We start from the raw sequence: 19,012 nt of genomic DNA, 5'->3' as shown, positions 1-19,012 counted from the left end.
TCCCCATCGTCCCATCGTGACCATAAACATGGTTCACATTTGGAAACTTACCTTCAAAATTTAAGTTAAACTTAGTTCAATAACATTTGGAGCTTTGCATACTTTAGTTGATGCTTTAGGGGTCATGACACAAATAATTAACAAGCAATTACAGTCATAAAATTTGATCAGAAAATATGAAATGCAACATTACCTCAATAATGCCACCACATAACCAGCCAAATGACAAATAATGGTACAGCTGCTCATGACCCGGTGCAGTTTCTGCAGCAGTCATGGCAATCCGCTTTAAACATTCATCCCAATCAGTCATCAAAAAAGGATCTTCTTGGCTAATACCACCCATGGCATTATGTAAACCAGAGGTATGGTTAAGAACATGATGAACCTGCCATAATTAAATTAAAAAAAGAAAAGATAAAGAAGCATGCACTCAAACTGACATAGTTGGAAATTAAAACAATAAATATCCAGGACTAAGAAATAGGTATTCTACAATTCTTGGTGTTGCTTTCTGCCACTACTTTGAAATATTTTCTGGGAAAAAAAAGAATGAAATTAACTTTTCTTCTTCTTTAATCATTTACTCACTCAAGAAGTGTCAGAAACAATTTCTATTGTGGTGTAGCTCATAACTTCTTATACATACCTTTATTTGGTCTTTTCCATGTGATCCAAATTCAGGCCAAATATTTGCAATATTGTCCTCAAGCTTCAGCTTTCTGTTAGATATAATGTTTTCATTGGTTAATTGCAAAGGCTAAAATTATGTACCCCAAACAAAGCTAGAGCACAAAATGTCTTGCAAACATAGGGTACCTCTTAAAACTTTAAAATGAGCAAGACACATTAAAAGGAAAGTCGAATTACAAAATGAGTATAGGAAAGATCAAGATCATTAGTAGATAAATCAAAAATATTTCTACTTTGAAGCTCTTAAAGTTTGAATCAGTATTTTTAAAATGGACGTATAAGCAAAGGTGTTTCCATCCCACGCAAGGCGAGGCGCATACCTTCTGAATTTTGATTTTTTTTTTTTTTAAGAATGGTAACATATACCTTACCTTCTAAATTTTGATTTATCAGGAGCCTTCAAATGTAATGGCATATCGATAAATAAACTATAGCAATGAGCAAGTATGAAGAAATAATGACACGCCTCGATTGAAGGCAGGCCTTAAAAAAAGTCCCAAACCGGGATAAAGGAGGGTGGTTGTGGTAGGCTAGCAGCCAGCGTAAACTTAGGCCAGCGGCGCACAGTTCGATGAATAGTGCCCCCCCCCCCCCCCCCAAAAAAAACACAAACCCTTCTCCACTTAAAATACTAGGCTTTTGTTTGCGGCAGAGTTCGAACCCGTGATGTGCACCGAACCCACACATCACAAGTTGCGCTCTTACCACAAGATCAAAGCCCCCGGGGCAGCATTCTTTTTCTAAACGATTTAGAAACTTCTGTATTTTAGACAAGAGGATAGAAAATTAGGACATCCAGAGTAGACATTGAAATTATTTCTAGGATCACATACCCATTATCAACCAGCCAGTGTACCAGTCCAGCACTGATTCCCTTTGTTACTGAAAAAACAGAAAATAAGCTATCGGGTTGGACCGGACGAGGATCATATTTTCCAAGTACCCCAGCAGCAGTATCAATGATCACTTCTCCATCTTTGTAGGCACATACCTTGAAATACACAACAAATAATGAGCATGCCTGAATTAGTGAAACCCAGGAATGAATCAACATATCTATAAACCAACCTAATTGGAGAGACATTTTCTACATTAGAACATTTGGCAGCAGTATGACTAACCCCTGCAGCTAGGATCTAAGATCACTTCATTAAAAGAGACATGGAAGCCTCTTCTGAGTTGTTAAGTCTAAATCTAATATCAGAAACCCAGAAAGGAACATCGAATAACTCTCTACATAGAGAAAAATTGAGTATATATCGGATTTGTAGCACTATAGAGTTTGACTAAAAATTACCCATTCCTATTGACTTAAAGAACTCTCAACTCAAATCAACAACTTCGAAGACTAAATTATGTCCTTCACAATCTGAAACATCCACATGGCTAACGCAGAATTTTCCAGTGCTCTTCTCACTCATCCACAGAATAATGAATTGTCTAGTTGATATTCTCAGTAACTGACTGCTCCATCTTCTGTATTTATTTATTTGTTGAGCTTTCTCTTCGTTTCAAGGTACAGCCTACCTCTACGCCAACCCCGAATTGAAAAGGTAGTCCGCACTCTATAATTAATTTATTCTTTCTGATTGAGTGTTCAATATGAGATATGGGTTCACTAAAACATTCCTTTTCCACGGACTTATCTTGACTAAAGACCTTGCGTTACTTTTCTCTGCAGCAAGAAATTGTACTCCCACAGCATTAGTAGTGTTAGCTACCCCTGAATTTGTAAGAAGAGTTGTGTACAAAGCCTTTGGGAAGGGAAGCAGGTTGGTAGGATATCAGACCGCAAAAACATGGAAGTTACGAGTATGTACCTGGATTCCGAGTATCTTCTCAGCATTCCCAAGCTCAACCAAAAGCTGCCTTAGCTTGGCCTCAACATCAGAATGAACTGGGGTGTCATAAATCCATCGTGGATTCAAGGATGGCCCTCTATTTAAGTTGCTGGTACAAGTTGATGAACAATACTCAGTGAGCAATGCATCCGCTGATATATGGTAAAATAAGCACAAAACAGAGCTAACCATTGGAGAGCATATTCAGCAAAAGGTCTCATGATATCGATATAAACTATGCGGACATTCATTGTTGCAGAAAGCCCTGAGAATCAGACAACACACTGAGTCAGTTCTTCATGCTTAGATGAAACAAAGAGGAGATAATAGTGCGCATTCATCACAAACCTCTAAGAAGATTAAGAACCCTCCCAAATATAACAATATCACTAGGAAAAGCATCAACCTGGAGAAAATATAATCAGCTGGTTCAGAATCAACAAAGTCAGTGGTTGATAATTCACAGAGTCAACAGTGGTCAAAAGGAGCTATTAGCTTACAGGATTAAAGCGTTTCACTTCCTTCTCATTCAGTTTCATTTTTTCTTGTATAACCTTGAGGTTCTTTGACCTTTGCTCAGATAACATTTTCATACTTTCCTTCATCAAATTGAGAGATAAGTCAGACGAGGGAAATCGAATAGATATAACCAACTAACAAGAGCATCTTACAAGAGCTTCATTGGCAGGCGTGGAAGAACGGAAGAACACAGAAGTAACCTCCATAGCTTGTTCCGGAACGTCAAGGCGAAACTTGAGTCCCATTTCTGCAAATGCAGACAAAAGTGCAACATGGTCCCCCTGCAAGAAGTGGCATCTCAATTTTTACAATGGCAAATTGGTAGGGAAACAGCATAACCACATTTTGTTGATTATCTGGAAACAGAAGCGCAAATTGATTGTTGTCATTGGAATAAGAGGCGCCAACAGGGCTTCACAAAATATTTACAGCCAAGTGTACAAGAATAACAAGATGAGAAAACATCTTGCACCTTAATTAAATTTTTGATTGAATTTGGTTATAATATGTGCTTTATTCTTATAACTTTATCCTAAAAGAGGGAAATTAATTAAACAAAGATACAATAAAATAATGGGGTTCATTGACCTATTAGCTGGGTTTAAGCACTCTGTACAATTAAATGAAACTATGACACAGATATAAAGGATTTAAATAATTATCCTTTTCTGATACCAGAATATCCGCAAGGGTAGATGAAATAGGAGGTCTGGCTGGAGAATAGAATGTTAATTATTACTAAAACATTGATTATTGACACTTCGTAAAAAGTTAACAGTTGAGACACAGGGCTGATACACGAGTACATCGCTTGTGATGCTAAGACATGGTCAGACTAAGGAGTTCATGTTACTAGGTGGAGTACTAGTCATGGCATATCGGAATAATACTACTGAACCAGTTAAGTACTGTAAGGGCTCATTTGCTTCCCCTATATGAAAAATAACCATGGCATAAGAATCTGCATAAGGAATAACAAGCTTGGTTCAGGACATAAAACTCTGCATATTAACAGAACATTAGCTTACCACTCTTTTTTCCATATAAACAAAACTTGCATAACTTATACAGGAATATTGTGTATTATTCAATGCAAGATAGGAATTGGAATACTAACAATACATAGATAAGAGCACCTAAAATGATTTTAAAAAATACACTCAAGTAATGCCCCTTGTTTTAGTACCCACAAAAATAAAACCTTATATAGTACGAATTCTTAATAAGTTGTAACTTTAATGTTTTTTAAAACAAAAACTTGCACTTGCATACTAACTAGTATAGCTAATTCTTGACATTTGTACTGCAATCCCTGCATAATAATTTTACAATATTAGTTATCGCATAATTGTTCTCAAATTATTACTCACCACATAACCATCATATATTACAGTATATTACACAGACCTCATTGGGTGTTAAAGGAAGTGGACAAACCTCAGCAGCTGCCAGAAACATTTTTGCGAGAGCTTGTTTCAAGGAGCTTGACAGTAACTTTGTGAGTCCAAAATCAAGCAAAATTGGGCGATGAGGGGGTTCCTTGCTCACCAGAAAATTTCCTATTCTTGACAACCCAAAAGAATATTAAACACAGTGAAACACTATTAAGAGTTGGAAACATATATTCAGCATAATTAGCAGGACAAAATGTTGTAGCTTTTGTAGAATCTTTGAGAGGTAAAAAGCATAAGCAAGTTAGTCTTGAGTCTTGACAAGCATCATATCAACAAAATCACGTCAGACGTAAATCAATGTAAACACAGTGACTCATCCCTAGTGAAAGAGAAAGGAATGAAAATCTACCTGGATGAGGGTCTCCATTAAAAAATCCATCAACATAAATTTGGTGTGCATATGCACGTGTAATTTCTTCGACAAGTTTTTGCTTGTCTACTCCTAAAGCTCGAAGTGATTCAGTGTCATTCAAACGAACACCATCCATATACTCCAGTATGAGCACCATTTCAGTGGACTGCCATTTCAAGTAATCCAATATAAGAACGTTATTGAGAAAGAAATGAAGACATCTCACAATACAGGGACAGAAATTATTTTTTGGGAAATCTGGAAAAGATGGACCTCTTGCAAGTTTGGAGATAAAAAGAGATTTATGCTAATCAATATGGAGCAGAAGGTTAGCTGGACAATTCAAGCAGCAGTGACAGTTGTCCTTCCTAACTGCAATCTTAATTGGCCTTGGGTGAGAGCCTGTGAAGAGGTGGAGAGGATGCAACCAGTAATGAAGTACTGGACTATGACATGGACTAAACCAATAGGAGATATGGTGAAAGTAAATACAGATGGTAGTTTTATGGACACTGGGAGAGCAGGTATAGGAGGGGTGGTAAGAGACTCTAATGGAGATCTCCTCATGGCTTTCTCAATACCTGTTCAATGTAAAAGCAACAACGAGGCAGAAGCTGTAGCAGCTAAAATTGGTGGTGGATGGTGTATACAACTAGGCTACACCAGATTTCATCTAGAGCTTGATTCTCTGATTGTGGCCAACATGATTACAGAAGGATGTACCAAGAATGTAAAGATGAAGCAGATCATCAGAGATGCCAAAAGAAGTATCAACCAAGCAGAAGTTGTGGTCTCTCACTGCTATAGAGAAGCCAATCAGGTGGCTGACGCGTTAGCCAAAAGAGCTGCAATCTCTGGCAGCAGTTCCTATTTCTACAATTTTCAGAATCTCCCTAAAGAAGCTAGAGGTCCTTTCCCACTAGATAAATGGCAATTGCCTAGTATAAGAAGTAGATATGACAAAGCTAACTTTTTTGTAAGCTAATTCATTTAGTTTTTCTCATGGAAGAGTAGTTGTATATTTCTCTATCTTCCATGGGTTTTTTGAAGACTGTCTTTGCTACAGTCTTGTGTATATGGAAGGTCAGGTCTATGCCCCCCTTCTTTTGTCATCTTTACCTTCTATATACATGGTAGGGGTCAAGCCAAACCCCCCAACACCACAGGAACCTTTCCCTGCTTGATGGCTTAAAGGGAAAAAAAAAAAGAGAATGGAAGTGATTGAAGCCTGCACCTTTCTAAAATAATCGGTAAACTAATATAAAATACCATAAACAATTTCAGCATCTTTAGGACACGTAAAACACAACTATATAGGTGAGCGCATCACACATCCCCTCATTGTCAAACATAAAGATTTTTTTTTTATCAGGTAAATAAAATTTCATTAATGAATGGGCCAAAACGAGAGTGCCCACATACAAGAAGTATACCAAAAAAGAAAGACTACAAAAAGATATGGTTTTCTACGAAAGACACCCAATCTTCTATACAAACAGAGACTTCATGGGTGCACCAAAAAAGAATAAGGGAAAGGGGGCTACTCCTCAACTGAACAAAACTCATCTCTACCCCAGCTCTTCTATTTCTCTCTCCAAATAACCCACATGATTGCTAGAGGAGCAACAGTCCATGCCCTACGCCTTCTCCTCCTTCTCCCACCCTTCCAGCTGCACATTAACTCTTTTACTGTTCTTGGCATTACCCATGCTATGCAGAACAAAGAAATTATTTCCCTCCATAGCCTCGAGGCTAGGCTACAATGTAGAAGGAGATGATCCACATCTTCACCCGCCTCCTTACACATGAAGCACCAACTAACCAAATGAACAAACACCCGCTTCCTAAGGTTCTCGGCCGTCAAGATCACCCATCTAGCTGCTAACCAAATGAACAAACACACTTTCCTTGGAACTTCGGTATCCAAATTGAGCTATATGGAAACACATCCTCCTCCTCAACCAAAAGCTTTACATAGAAGACTTTACAGAAAAAATTGTTGTTCCCCAACCTCCACTTCCATGCATCATGGCTATCAAGTGACTAACATTGCTTGTGAAGCAAATCTAATAATCATTGGATATTCAATCACTTCCCAATCATTGAAATCCCTCCTGAATCTCAAATCCCAGAAAACCTCTCCGCCTTGAATTTCTCGAATTTGTTGGACTGTCAACTCCTTTAGGCATGACACTCTGAAAATGCTCGGGAATTGATCTTTCAACATATTATCCCCACACCACTTATGTCCCCAAAAGCTAACTCTCACCCCCGTCTCCTTCAAACATAAAGATATCTCTGTCGTATGTAACCAAAGGGAAAGGAGTGGACCCTTGTGAAAACAAAACGACAAAGGAAACACCCTACTCAGTTCATTTCCTCCCTGCTAGACCTAATACTTGTTACTCCCTCCGTTTCTATTTAGATGATGCAGTTTAACTTGGCACAAAGTTTAAGGAAAAAAAAAAGACTTTTGAAACATGTGGTCCTAAAAGCTTAAAGGGGAAAAAGCTTTGTAAGGCCATGACATTTGTGTGGCTATAAAAACTTCTCATTAAGGGTAAAGTGGATAAAATGAAAAGTTTAAAGTTAAATTGTTTCCGACTATAGAAATGTGTCATTCTTTCTAAGAACGGACTAATAAGGAAAGTGTGTCATTTAATTGAAACGGAGGGAGTACAACACAAGCAGACTGTCAAATGACACATAAGATCGAGCTGGTTAGAGACCTTTATTGCTAAACCACCTTAAACTCCACTCAAAATCAAGCATAAGAAACAGGAGTTCAGGTATACTTATCTGCGTGTGTCATCTGTCTTTATCTTCATGCAAAAAATAACATGAAAAGAGAAGCAATAATGACTAGATTTCACCAAGTACCTTTGGCGGATCCTTACAACAAAAACTACTACTACTCAGTCCCAAACAAGTTGTAAAGTCCCTCTTAAATCATCCATATGAACCTTGGTGAAGTCCCTCTGACCATTACAGGGAACATGTTTCCTTCTAGGAGATAGATCTGATGTAACAACTCTCTACATGTAGATGTATATTAACTACTTACGACAGTGGAGCTCCTCTCCCTATTAGTTCTATCAATAACATTAAATTTATAGAGCATTCAAGTAGGAACTTCTACAAGAGACTAGAGCTCCTCAAAAGTCACAAATAGTAGCTTAGACAACTTCCAAAATACTAGACGAACGTACTTGAATGACTTCAGGAATTAGTACATCCACGTGATTAGTAGGCTTGCTATCATCACATCTTTTGTTACAACAGAGATTTCTCGAGACCTTTCGAGTGTTTTCTGACAAACCAAAAGAAGAAGAAAAAGCTTAACAAACATGATCCAGAAAAAAACCCCGCTGAAGGATTAAGAAAATCAATTTGACTACTTGAAGCATACCAGCCTCATGATTGAAGTCTAGTTCTTTAGGTGCTTCTTTGCACCATTCATCTATCATGGGGTGGAAATTATATTGCGGTTCCGCCCATGCTACCCAATCAACTATTGACTTGGCATTTTTCAGGTCCTGCAAAAGAATGGGAGTAAATGACACTACTCTTTTTCAGTACTCTATATTCACCCAGCAAAAAAAATCATGGCCTCTAGCATAAAGAACCTCCAGTATAACTGCTTTTATGCCATCATGCTGAACTTTGACGACAACTTCCTGTCCATCACTCAAAGTTGCACGATGAACTTGCGCTATCTGCGGAAAAGTAATGTTAAGAGTGGTGAGGATAACTTATAAGCCTCTGGTATTGAACAAAGAAAAACGTAAAAAGACAATGTTAGGACCACCACCAGTCCTACAGCTCGCACCAACTTCCTCTATTATACTCCACATTTCTGTGTACTTGTAATAAAACTGACAGAATTAACTATAGATTTTACAGCCAAGGTAGAAAACCAGTGGCTGTATTACTGCCAACACCGCCTGTGAGAAATCCTTGTTTCCACTCTGCACCTATCTTTTTAGTTCAGCCACTTACTGAGGCAGTTGCCAGAGGTACATTGTCAAAATCCAAGAATAGATCATCCATGGTCTTCCCAAACTCCTTTTCTATGGTGCGGCATACCTGGGAACAAACAATTCATTCAATTAGTAACACTTATCTGATGAATGTTTAGATATTCTTTTTATCATTCTGATGAATGTTTGGATACTCTTTTTAATCAATTTGATGAATGTTTAGATATTCACACTGCATAAACATAAATTGAACTTCTACTGATGTCTTGTATGATTTTATGAGCAAAAATATAAAGATATTACAATGCTCTTAGAGCAAAGAAATGAATTTCTAAGGAGCTATGTAGCTAATTTCCTGCTAAAGTGAATTAGGCATCCCTAGATTATGTCATAGAAAAGACTATCTGAATGATATAGGAGATAAGTAGAAAACAAATTTTTAAAGGATTTAAAAGGCGCCACTGAAATGTATATCTCTAATGCTTACAAAACACTAAGAGTTTCCAAGGGAGCAAGCTAGAGCTATTTCGACTGAGCTACTTTTTGAAATGGTTCTGTCTAGCAAGGACAGTTCAAGAGCAGTAATAGTCCCTAATAAATGGATAATAAACTGGTGCTTTTTGCTCACTATGGCATATAGGTTTTTCCATAATCTGCGCCTTCACACTGCAAAGGAATACCATCTTCTTGTGACTTGTAATTGAGGAATTGCTGTCTCCCGCAATCAATTTTCTTTCCTCTTAAACTTTATTTCCAATCAAAATGCAGTGGGTGGATGACATGGACTTACGCGATTAAAAATTTGAGAAACAAAACAACATGGAGCAGAAGGGTTTTTTCCTTCTTTTTTTTTTTGGGGGGGGGTGTTCTGAAGGAGAGGCTATATAGGTACATAAACTTGAGGTTTTCGGATAGGGAGGAGTTTTGTAAAAAATATGCTAATCAAAAAAAAAAAGAAGAAAAGAGGAGGAGGAGGAGGAATCATGTAAAAACGTTAAAACGAGTAAGTATTTCAAAAAATACTTAGTATCAATTCAAAAGTGCAAGCAACATAGAATAGATAGCACAGTGGGATAAAGAGGCACGTATTTTTCCTGCTTTCTTTTGGTTCTCCTGCTTACTTCAGAGATGCACCATAGTATCACTTGTAAGTAAATGAAGTCATGGAATTTCTTAGCATATCTTCTCAGCTCGATGTAACCTGAGGTGCTTCGATTATTAAAATTTAACTAGGTCTTCATGGTCATGTTAAAAAATCTAATTAAAAGTTCGACTTTAAAAAGTGGTCAAACACAGCCTCCACTCTTTTACAATTTCTCTATCCTCTCAATTTTACCCTCTCAGCCACACAACAAATGGAACACATGGGTCAGATGTGCAAACCGCTCCTTTATTGTGCAAAAGATTCTTGAGTGAACCTTCACGATGTTTCTCAAGTCTCAACCATAAAATCATATTCAGGTTATCATTCATATATTCCTCGTCGGAGAACATCCATGAAACTGCACATCCATAAGACTAATCAGATCTCAACGTACAAATTATAAAACTAGAGTCCCCCACCCCCACCCCCACCCAAACCCCAATAAAAAAGAACCCCTCAAATAGAGTGCAAGGAGAAGATAAACGAATAAAGGAGGACTGCCTGAAAAGAAGGGCAAAAAAGCTAGAACATTAACTCACCAAATCTAAAGCACCAGTTGATATGAAAATTGACAGAGAAAACTATAAAACTAATAGCAGATATCATACACCTCCACATCATAAGCATAAAGATACAAATGCAATTTCATGAGATTCTAAATGGTTCCTGAAAATGTAGTTTCCCTAGATGATAAAAGTTCTAGCAATAGGATAGTTATTGCAAATGACTAAAATATAGATTGACTAGCAATAGGGTTGTTGCAAACAATCCATTTCTGAAACTCCTTTGATAAAGTTGACCAAAGTTACCTCTTTTAAAGAGCGGGGAGGAAGAGAGTCCTGTAATTGCTTCAAAAGGCATGTATAAGCCTCTGGCAGTACATCAGCACGTGTTGAAAGGTACTGTCCAAGTTTCACCCACAAACCTTCAAGCTCTACTATTAAATTAAGCACACGCTTAGCATTGCGTTCATGAGCTTTCTCCCATAGAGAAGCTTTCTTAGACTTGTTTGCCCACTTTTCTCTCTGCTGTAAAGCCTTGACGAAAACATCATATATTAGTGTTCATAAGTTCTTCAGTCTTGTTAGCAAAAAGAAAAAGAAATAAGATGATAAACCCCAGTTTCTTGTTCTTTCATCTTTTAACTTTCAAACATAACACTAGAAAACTAGCAGATATGCCACATAACTCATACCTTGTAATCAAAGTAAATGATAAGCGCTACAGTAAAAACTTTCACACGCCTCTTATAGATGTTTCCCCATCCCATTGTTTGTAGCCTGTTTGAGAAATGTACTTCTATCTAAGAAGGAACAGATCTGAAAGAAAGGAGACTAAAGAAAGAGTTAGTTTGGAAAATATGAGTTCTATCATCCTGCTAAACCAGCATGAGCAATAGCACTTAAAGGATCCAAAAGAAGTTCTGAAAACTTTAGTTCAGAAATAACGGCTCAATGGTAAACTTACAAACTATGAGAACAGTTATGAAGACTGAGGTTCAGAAATACTAGCTCAACGGTAAACTAACAGACAAGAAGTCACTCTATGTCTATCAATGTAATGTCAATATTGGGAGGTATATCAAATTATAGGAAGCCCTCCCCCAACCCAAACGGAAAAAACAAAAGAAAATAAAAAAAAATAAAAAGCAAGAAAGTAGGGATTGTCATGCGAACAAGCAAATGAATGATCTCCTATATATCAAAACTTAGTTAGCACATGGACTAAAACCAGATTACTCATACCTGTGGTGTCATTTGGTAAAGACCAATCCATAGTAAAGGAGTAATTACGAAGTAAAATTAGAGTAAACGAAATATCTGCACAAGAGTAAATGTGTTCTTACAGATCTGAGAAGAGTCATAATTCATCTACGCCCTCCATTTTATTTTATATGACACTTTTTCCTTTTTAGTCTTTTCTAAAAAGACCGCTTTCCTAAATTTATAACTCCTTAATCTTGCAATTTTCATTTTGCCCTTAATGACATACTCTTTTAGAAATTAGCATGGCATGTAGAAGTCGCTAGATATTAAGGTTACTTGCATGTTATATATAATTAGCTCATATGTCAATTATATTCTTTTTTAATTAACATGTCCAGGGAACACCTTAACACGCACACTACCAGATTGTTGCTTCAGTAGCCAGTGTTATTAAGAGCCTGCTTAAGGTGCACTTAAGCCCTGAAGCTCAGTGAAGCACATAATGATTGCTTCAATTCGCCTAAGCGGCGTTTCAGTGCAAGCACCAACGCATTAAGTCGTGAGCCTCATTTCCCACAAGCTCTATGTTAAAAAGAGCAGCACCAGACATTAGTACAGTTAGATGTGTGAATAGGATGCACATTACGAGTACGCATCCTACCACCGGTAAGGAACATGGTATTTAAGTGACAACAGGTGCAGGGTACAGGGATGTGCCCATACTCCCCCTAGTTCACAAGGAATATCTCAGCTATAACAAAAAGATAAATATAGTTGGCAGTGGCGGAGGCGGGATCTCCGCGAAGGGGGTTCAAAAAAAAAAAACTGTAGCTAGTGGGAATTGAACATATGACCTTTCAAAGATTTTGAACCCCCTTGACCATTAAGCTACACTTTTGGGCTGTGTCAAGGGGATTCAAAACTTAATATATAGAGGCAAAAAACAGATTTTGCCTTATATATACAGTGTAATTTTTCGGCGAAACCCCCTTCCGCCCCCATAAATCCGCCCCTGATAGCTGGCAAAAAGGCATATCAATTGTTGAATAAGCATTGTGAATGAATATGTTAATGAGTAGGAACATAATTTAGGCGATTAAACTAGAAATTGTGTCTTTGCATTTAAATCATAGATTTAAATGTATCAAAGTTAATTGACTACTTTTACTTCATTTTTTTCATTTCATTGTAGTTTTTTTCAATTTTTTCGTCCGTACAGTTATTTTTTTGCATTACCTACAATGCTTTTAGTCTTTTCCTTAATTGTGCCTTTATTCACTAAAGCGAGTCCTTTAGTCGGGCTTTCCGCTTAAAACCCCAACAAATACTTTGCGTTTGAACACTTTTTGATAATAATAAATCTTCTCATTAATATATTGGGGAAAATACCCTATATATATGGTGTAAACAAGAAACACATAAGCCTACAAGTGGACGTGGTTTTCTACAAAAACCAGCCAATCATCAATACTTATTGGCATATCATATGCACTCCCACTTATGTTTTTTTTTTTTTTACCAACATATGAAAAAATATATATCATATGTACTCCAAAAATACACAGATTAAAAGTTTTCCACTAACATCTATATAAAAGTTTGAAATTCCTTCAAATGTTCTTCTATTTATCTCAAACGCTTTATTTCTTCTCTTTGATTTTCTTGTTGATAAGGGGCTATATTTCTATGCCTTTTCCTGCCATAGCAGTAGATCCCCTAAAAACTAAATTACTGCTTGATTGATCTGGTTCATTTCCCTCAAATTCTCTAATGTGATTATAGTAATCACTTATGTAAAGATCAGACAAATTCTATAACGAAGTCCTGCTGCAATATGAGAAAACAGAAACTACATGCTCTTAGTCTCATTCAAGAGAAAATGTTGTTGGCAAATGGAGAAATATATGCAAATGATATGTTCAATTATGCTAAATCGCTCGCATTCTTCGGTATTTAAAATCAGCTTCAGCAAAGGATTACTATTCGAGGATCGAGGCCATAAGCATATTGTTGAATACACAGATGTTGATTGGGCAGGATCACCTACTGATAGACGTTTCACATCGAGATATTGTGTTTTAGCAGGAGGTCATTTGGTCTCTTGGAAAGCAAGAAACGGAATGTAGTTGCTCGATTTGGCAGTTACCCTGTGGAATTAGTCAAGGTGCGCGCAAGCTGACCCGGACACCACGGTTATAAAAAAAAAAAAAAAAAAAAAGAACATAGTTGCTCGATCTAGCGCAAAAGCATAATATTGAGCCATGGCTATGGCAACATGAGCTAGTTTGGATCAAACAATTGCTCAAAGAATTAAAATTTGGAGAAATCAACCAAATAGAACTTGTGTGTGATAATCAAACTGCCCTTCATATTGCATCAAATCCAGTGTTCCATGAGAGGACTAAACACATTGAAATTGACTGTCATTTCATTAGAGAGAAAATTCTCTCAGAAGATATTGTTACAAAGTTTATGAAGTCAAATGATCAACTTGCACATATTTTCATCAAGTCCCTCACTGGTACTTGTATTAGTTATAAATATAACAAGCTCGGTATATATAATTTACATGCACCAGCTTGAGGGGAAGTGTTAGAATTAGTTCATGTATAGTGTCCCGCATTGATAGAGAAGGTTTTAGGTATATGTAAATAACTAAATATCGTATATAAATAGGGCTATTGTAAAATACTTAATACATCAATAATATATTTTCTCCCGTGCTTTCTCGCACATGACATTGTCACCAGCCCCCCCCCCCCCCCAAAAAAAAAAAACCCCAAAAACTACAGCCAAAAAGATACTTGTTTATTTCTGGAGCAATATGCAGATGGACATGATACACAGGATGTAGAGGCCATGCTCGATTTTATAGCTCTCTTCACAGTAGGTAAGGACACTTATTTTGGTTGTAACTGTTTCTAATAACCATCAATCACTTGATGCTGGTTTTATCATTTTTTACTACAGAACTCAAAATGAATAATTGCAGCATGCAAGTTCTCATAAGTAAGAAAAGTTTAGGCAGATTGATGTAGAATGTGTACTTATAGTATGAGAAATTTGTACAGAATACTTAAGCTGTCACAAGTGCTAACATTACATGCAGTAGACCACAATAAGGGCATGAAGCAAATCATATGAAATCTTGAATGCTCTAATTAAAACTTTTCTTAACAATTTACTTGATAAAACAACCAAACCTCAAGCACCCAATGGTGTGGCTTCATGGTCAATGAAACAACACCAAACAACAAACCCAGTGCAATTCCACAAGTGGGGTCTGGTGAGGGTAGTGTGTAATGCAGACTTTACCCCTACCTTGTGCAGGTAGAGAGTTTGTTTCCGATAGACCCCCGGCTCAACATAGACGCAGCAACAACACAAAGGAAATAAGGTAACGAAAAGATATGGAAAAAACAATAATAACAACAACAAGATAGTAACAGAAGTGAAGCCGATAGACATGAAAAAAGTAGTAACAACAACAAGATAGTAACAGAAGCGAAGTAGGAGCACATCAGATAGATATAGACATCCAAGAATAGACTAAATAAGAGTAATACTAAAACTACAAAGTAAGGACAAACAGAAAGCTCTACTACTAACTAACCTTCCACCCTAATTTTTGACCTCCATAACTTCCTATCTAGGATCATGTCCTCAGTAAGCTAAAGAAACTTCATATCCTGCCTAATTACCTCCCCCCAATACTTCTTTAGCCTCCCTCTACCTCTCCTTATACCTCCCATATTCAACCTCTCACACCTCCTCACCGAAGCGTCAGTACATCTCCTCTTCACATGCCTAAACCATCTCAGCCTCCTTGCTCCCATCTTATCCTCCATGGATACCACCCCCACCTTATTCTGAATATCTACGTTCCTGACCCTATCCTTCCTAGTACGCCCATACATCCATCCCATCATCCTCATTTCTGTTATTTTCATCTTCTGGACATGAGATTTCTTGATTGACCAACATTCCGCCCCATACAACATAGTTGGTCTAACCACCACTTTGTAGAACTTACCTTTAAGTCTTGGTGGTCAATGAAGTGGTTGAAAATCATGAGGTCTCAGATTCAAATTCCATCAGAGGCAAAAACACTAGGTGATTTCTTCCCATCTGTCCAAGCCTTGGCGGACAGAGTTACCCGTTACCTGGTCATGTGTAACAACCCGACTAGTTATTTTGCACAGTTGTAATTTAAGTTGAGTTTGGAGACTTTCTATAAGTTCGTATATAATTGTGGACCTGTTGGGATGATTTGGGATAGTACCCGAGCCTCTCAGGTGGGTTTTAGCGTCCCACGGGGCAAGAGTGAAAAACCAAAAAAGTGTACCTTGTGCTCTGGTGCGTGCATAAGGCCAAATTTTTTAGCCTTGTGCATTAGGGGTGCGCCTCACTAGAAAAGCACAAGGGCAGGGCGTGCTTTTGAGGCGCGTCGCACAGGAAAAAAAATTCAGACTTCTGTAAATAGACCAGCCCAGTGACGTATTTCAAACCTAGCTTTTGCCATTTGGGTAAAGAGGAGCTTGTGGGTGAAAATTCAAGTGTGCGATTTTGACTAAGCTATTGAGGTAATGATTTTACAGCATCTCGGGATTTTTATACTAGAATTTGACAGAAGTTCATTTTCAACCATAGATTCATGACAACGAATAACGAAAATTAGGAAAATTTGACCTATCTTCCTAAAAGAGAAATTTGATGATTTGACCAAGTAAATGGACTCTAATTGAGATCCTAAGCACATATTTGAACTCATGAGCTTATGGATCACCTGAATTTGAAATTTGTTTCGAAATTTGACCGGGTGGACTAGGAGTTGACTTTTACTTTGACTTTTCGTTAAATTATGGAAATGGTTTCCCTACCTAATTTGATGATTATTCGATATTTTGCATAGATTGAGGTCAAGGAAGTCGTCTTGGAGGACTTGGACTTTTCAAGTGAAGCAAAAGTTTACCATTTCAAGGCAAGTGAGACTATTAGCTTCTCGAATGCTTGCTTTTCCAGTGTCATTATTTAGAACTTACATAAAAGCTTTCAAATACCTAGTATGTTGAGAGGCAAACACGTACTAGGACATTTATACAGTTTTCTTAGCTTATATGCTATATATCTAAGGTATTTCTCTTTCACAATTGAGTTTATAAAGCATGTTCTATATATTTCATGATACTAGTTGCACTGGTTAGGCAGCATATTATAATATGTGCCAATTTTAGACGTGTTGAGATTCATAGCATGACTCCATCCGTATCTATTGATATTGTTAGATTGCATTGTCTTTCTTGGACAAGAGTGGGTTGCTCTAGTGGTGAGCACCCTCCACTTCCAACCAAGAGGTTGTGAGTTCGAGTCACCCCAAGAGCAAGGTGGGGAGTTCTTGGAGGGAGGGAGCCGAGGACCTATCGGAAACAGCCTCTCTACCCCAGGGTAGAGGTAAGGTCTGCATACACACTACCCTCCCCAGACCCCACTAGTGGGATTATACTGGGTTGTTGTTGTTGTTGTTGCACTGTCTGTCTTATGTGCATTTGATTGATGAGATGAAATGATGCTATCATGTTGGTGGTACATAGTTAACTCACAGTCCGGTTGCCACCTTAGAGGTCTTCTACTAAAACGCACTGATGGTTGAGCATAGTATGAGTTATTGTTGGCTATGGATGGTCTACTGAAACGTATAATTCAACACAAGTAGGGGTATGCCCTATGGACGATCTGATGCTACCATATGCGACACCATGAGACACAACTTATGAGATGTTACATGTATTTGTTGCTATTTCATTTATACAGAAATTGCAGTTATGATATATGCTATACTTTGTTCTTAGCATGAATACATTTTCAGACAATTGCTCCTCGGGTCATGGCAGGGGATTCGGGTGTTCTTGTTGAGCTTTAGCTTACCAAAGTTGCTATTTCCTGCCTTGTGCAGGTCAATAGTAGAGCTGCCGGAAATCCTTGATCTTGTTCGAGGCAGCTTTTGTATCCAGTTGAGCTGAGCCAAGCACATAAAAACCTTGGCGGCATCTCTCCTTTATCTTTCGGTTATTCAGTTGTAGTCGGGTTGTTAAACTCCTATACTCAGTTTCATTATAGATGCTCCTTGACAGTGTATTGGCTATTTTGAGCTGATTTCAGACTTGTACTGTTTTTTTATTGACTTCCGTTGTTTATAAGAGTTTATCATTATGAGAATTGAGCTGAGCTGCATTTCAATTTTTCTTTCGATATGAGAATGAATTGAGCTGATAAAGGACATGGTTTGCCTATTGGGTAGTCGCTCTTCAAGTGCCAGTTGTGATGCCTGATTATGGGTCGTGACAACATGTGATGGTGGGAGATAGCAGGTACCCGTGAAATTAATCGAGGTGCGTGCAAACTAACTCGAACACCATAATTATTTAGAAAAACAACCAAACTTCACTCACTACCACAATAAACATCAATAATAACCAAAGAGAACATGAAAAAGATAAACAAAGTCCAAGCTTTCTTGAGAAATTCCAGATTATAAGTGAACTTGCTATGCATTTATATAAAAAAGGCATTATGGGGATTAGCCTGCCAAACATTTCCTTTACTATTTCTCTTACATTCTTGCACAGAATCACTACAAAAGAGATTTTTTAATTTGATCAAGCACCAATTAACCATATCTCAACAAAAGGATAAAAAGAATTGGGAAAAAGCCAAGAGCTTCGATAAACACAAAAATCCACCTGGGAAATGAACAATCCAAATCAAAACAAATCATCAAGATCCCTCTTAATCAAAACAAAAACTCAGTTTTTATATGATAAGAGCATTAAAAGAAGAATCTTGACGTACTAAAATGAAGAAAAAAAATTACTGAATATTAAAGGTAACGTTGTAAAGAAAAAAACCTGGTTACGATCAAAAGATGGTTACAACACCAAATTGGGTAGAACACAGAAAGCAGAAGTGAGGACAGAGGAAGGCGTGTGAATAAGAAAAGACCGACCTCTTTCTTTGGAAAAAACGGGGAACCACGACGTCGTTTTCACAATATAAGTCTAGTGCTTCAATAGGATTCACTTTCGGTTAACGCTATTTCGCTCCGCACCTGCATCTGAGAGTGATTCTGTATTAAAAATTCAATTGTTTCTTTTTTTAAAACATACGTAACTGCTTTTCAAAATTGACCCCACCTAATGTTCCTCTTGCCTTTTTCCCTTCTTTTTTTTAAACACATTTTGCTTTTTTGCTTTTTTCCATCTCAAATTGGTGTTCCTCTTTTTTGTTTTTTTCCAATTGCCGACTTTTACATTTGTTGCTACGATG

At 37.4% G+C, this 19,012-nt stretch overlaps 1 protein-coding gene across 1 annotated transcript in view; it reads right to left on the bottom strand.

The window, feature by feature from the left end:
* The window catches only part of LOC104114217 (uncharacterized), a 28,893-nt gene extending 10,129 nt beyond the window's left edge, over window positions 1-18,764 (bottom strand). Inside the window, exons 1-17 of the mRNA XM_009624606.4 lie at window positions 18,595-18,764; window positions 11,179-11,317; window positions 10,793-11,020; window positions 8,859-8,945; window positions 8,486-8,575; window positions 8,269-8,395; window positions 8,069-8,169; window positions 4,857-5,025; window positions 4,491-4,612; window positions 3,206-3,334; window positions 3,035-3,133; window positions 2,883-2,940; window positions 2,724-2,799; window positions 2,514-2,643; window positions 1,527-1,684; window positions 650-722; window positions 194-388 (exon numbers count right to left, since the gene is read on the bottom strand). Coding sequence (XP_009622901.1) covers window positions 194-388; window positions 650-722; window positions 1,527-1,684; window positions 2,514-2,643; window positions 2,724-2,799; window positions 2,883-2,940; window positions 3,035-3,133; window positions 3,206-3,334; window positions 4,491-4,612; window positions 4,857-5,025; window positions 8,069-8,169; window positions 8,269-8,395; window positions 8,486-8,575; window positions 8,859-8,945; window positions 10,793-11,020; window positions 11,179-11,253 — 1,917 coding nt within the window. The 5' untranslated portion in view covers window positions 11,254-11,317; window positions 18,595-18,764. The remainder of the gene's footprint in view (window positions 1-193; window positions 389-649; window positions 723-1,526; window positions 1,685-2,513; window positions 2,644-2,723; window positions 2,800-2,882; window positions 2,941-3,034; window positions 3,134-3,205; window positions 3,335-4,490; window positions 4,613-4,856; window positions 5,026-8,068; window positions 8,170-8,268; window positions 8,396-8,485; window positions 8,576-8,858; window positions 8,946-10,792; window positions 11,021-11,178; window positions 11,318-18,594) is intronic.
* Window positions 18,765-19,012: the final 248 nt, after the last annotated feature.

The sequence above is a fragment of the Nicotiana tomentosiformis genome, chromosome 8, assembly GCF_000390325.3.
Source record: "Nicotiana tomentosiformis chromosome 8, ASM39032v3, whole genome shotgun sequence".
In the NCBI taxonomy this organism is placed as follows: Eukaryota; Viridiplantae; Streptophyta; class Magnoliopsida; order Solanales; family Solanaceae; genus Nicotiana; species Nicotiana tomentosiformis.
Note: the sequence above shows the minus strand (reverse complement) of the source record. Positions and strands in the feature narration are given on the sequence as shown.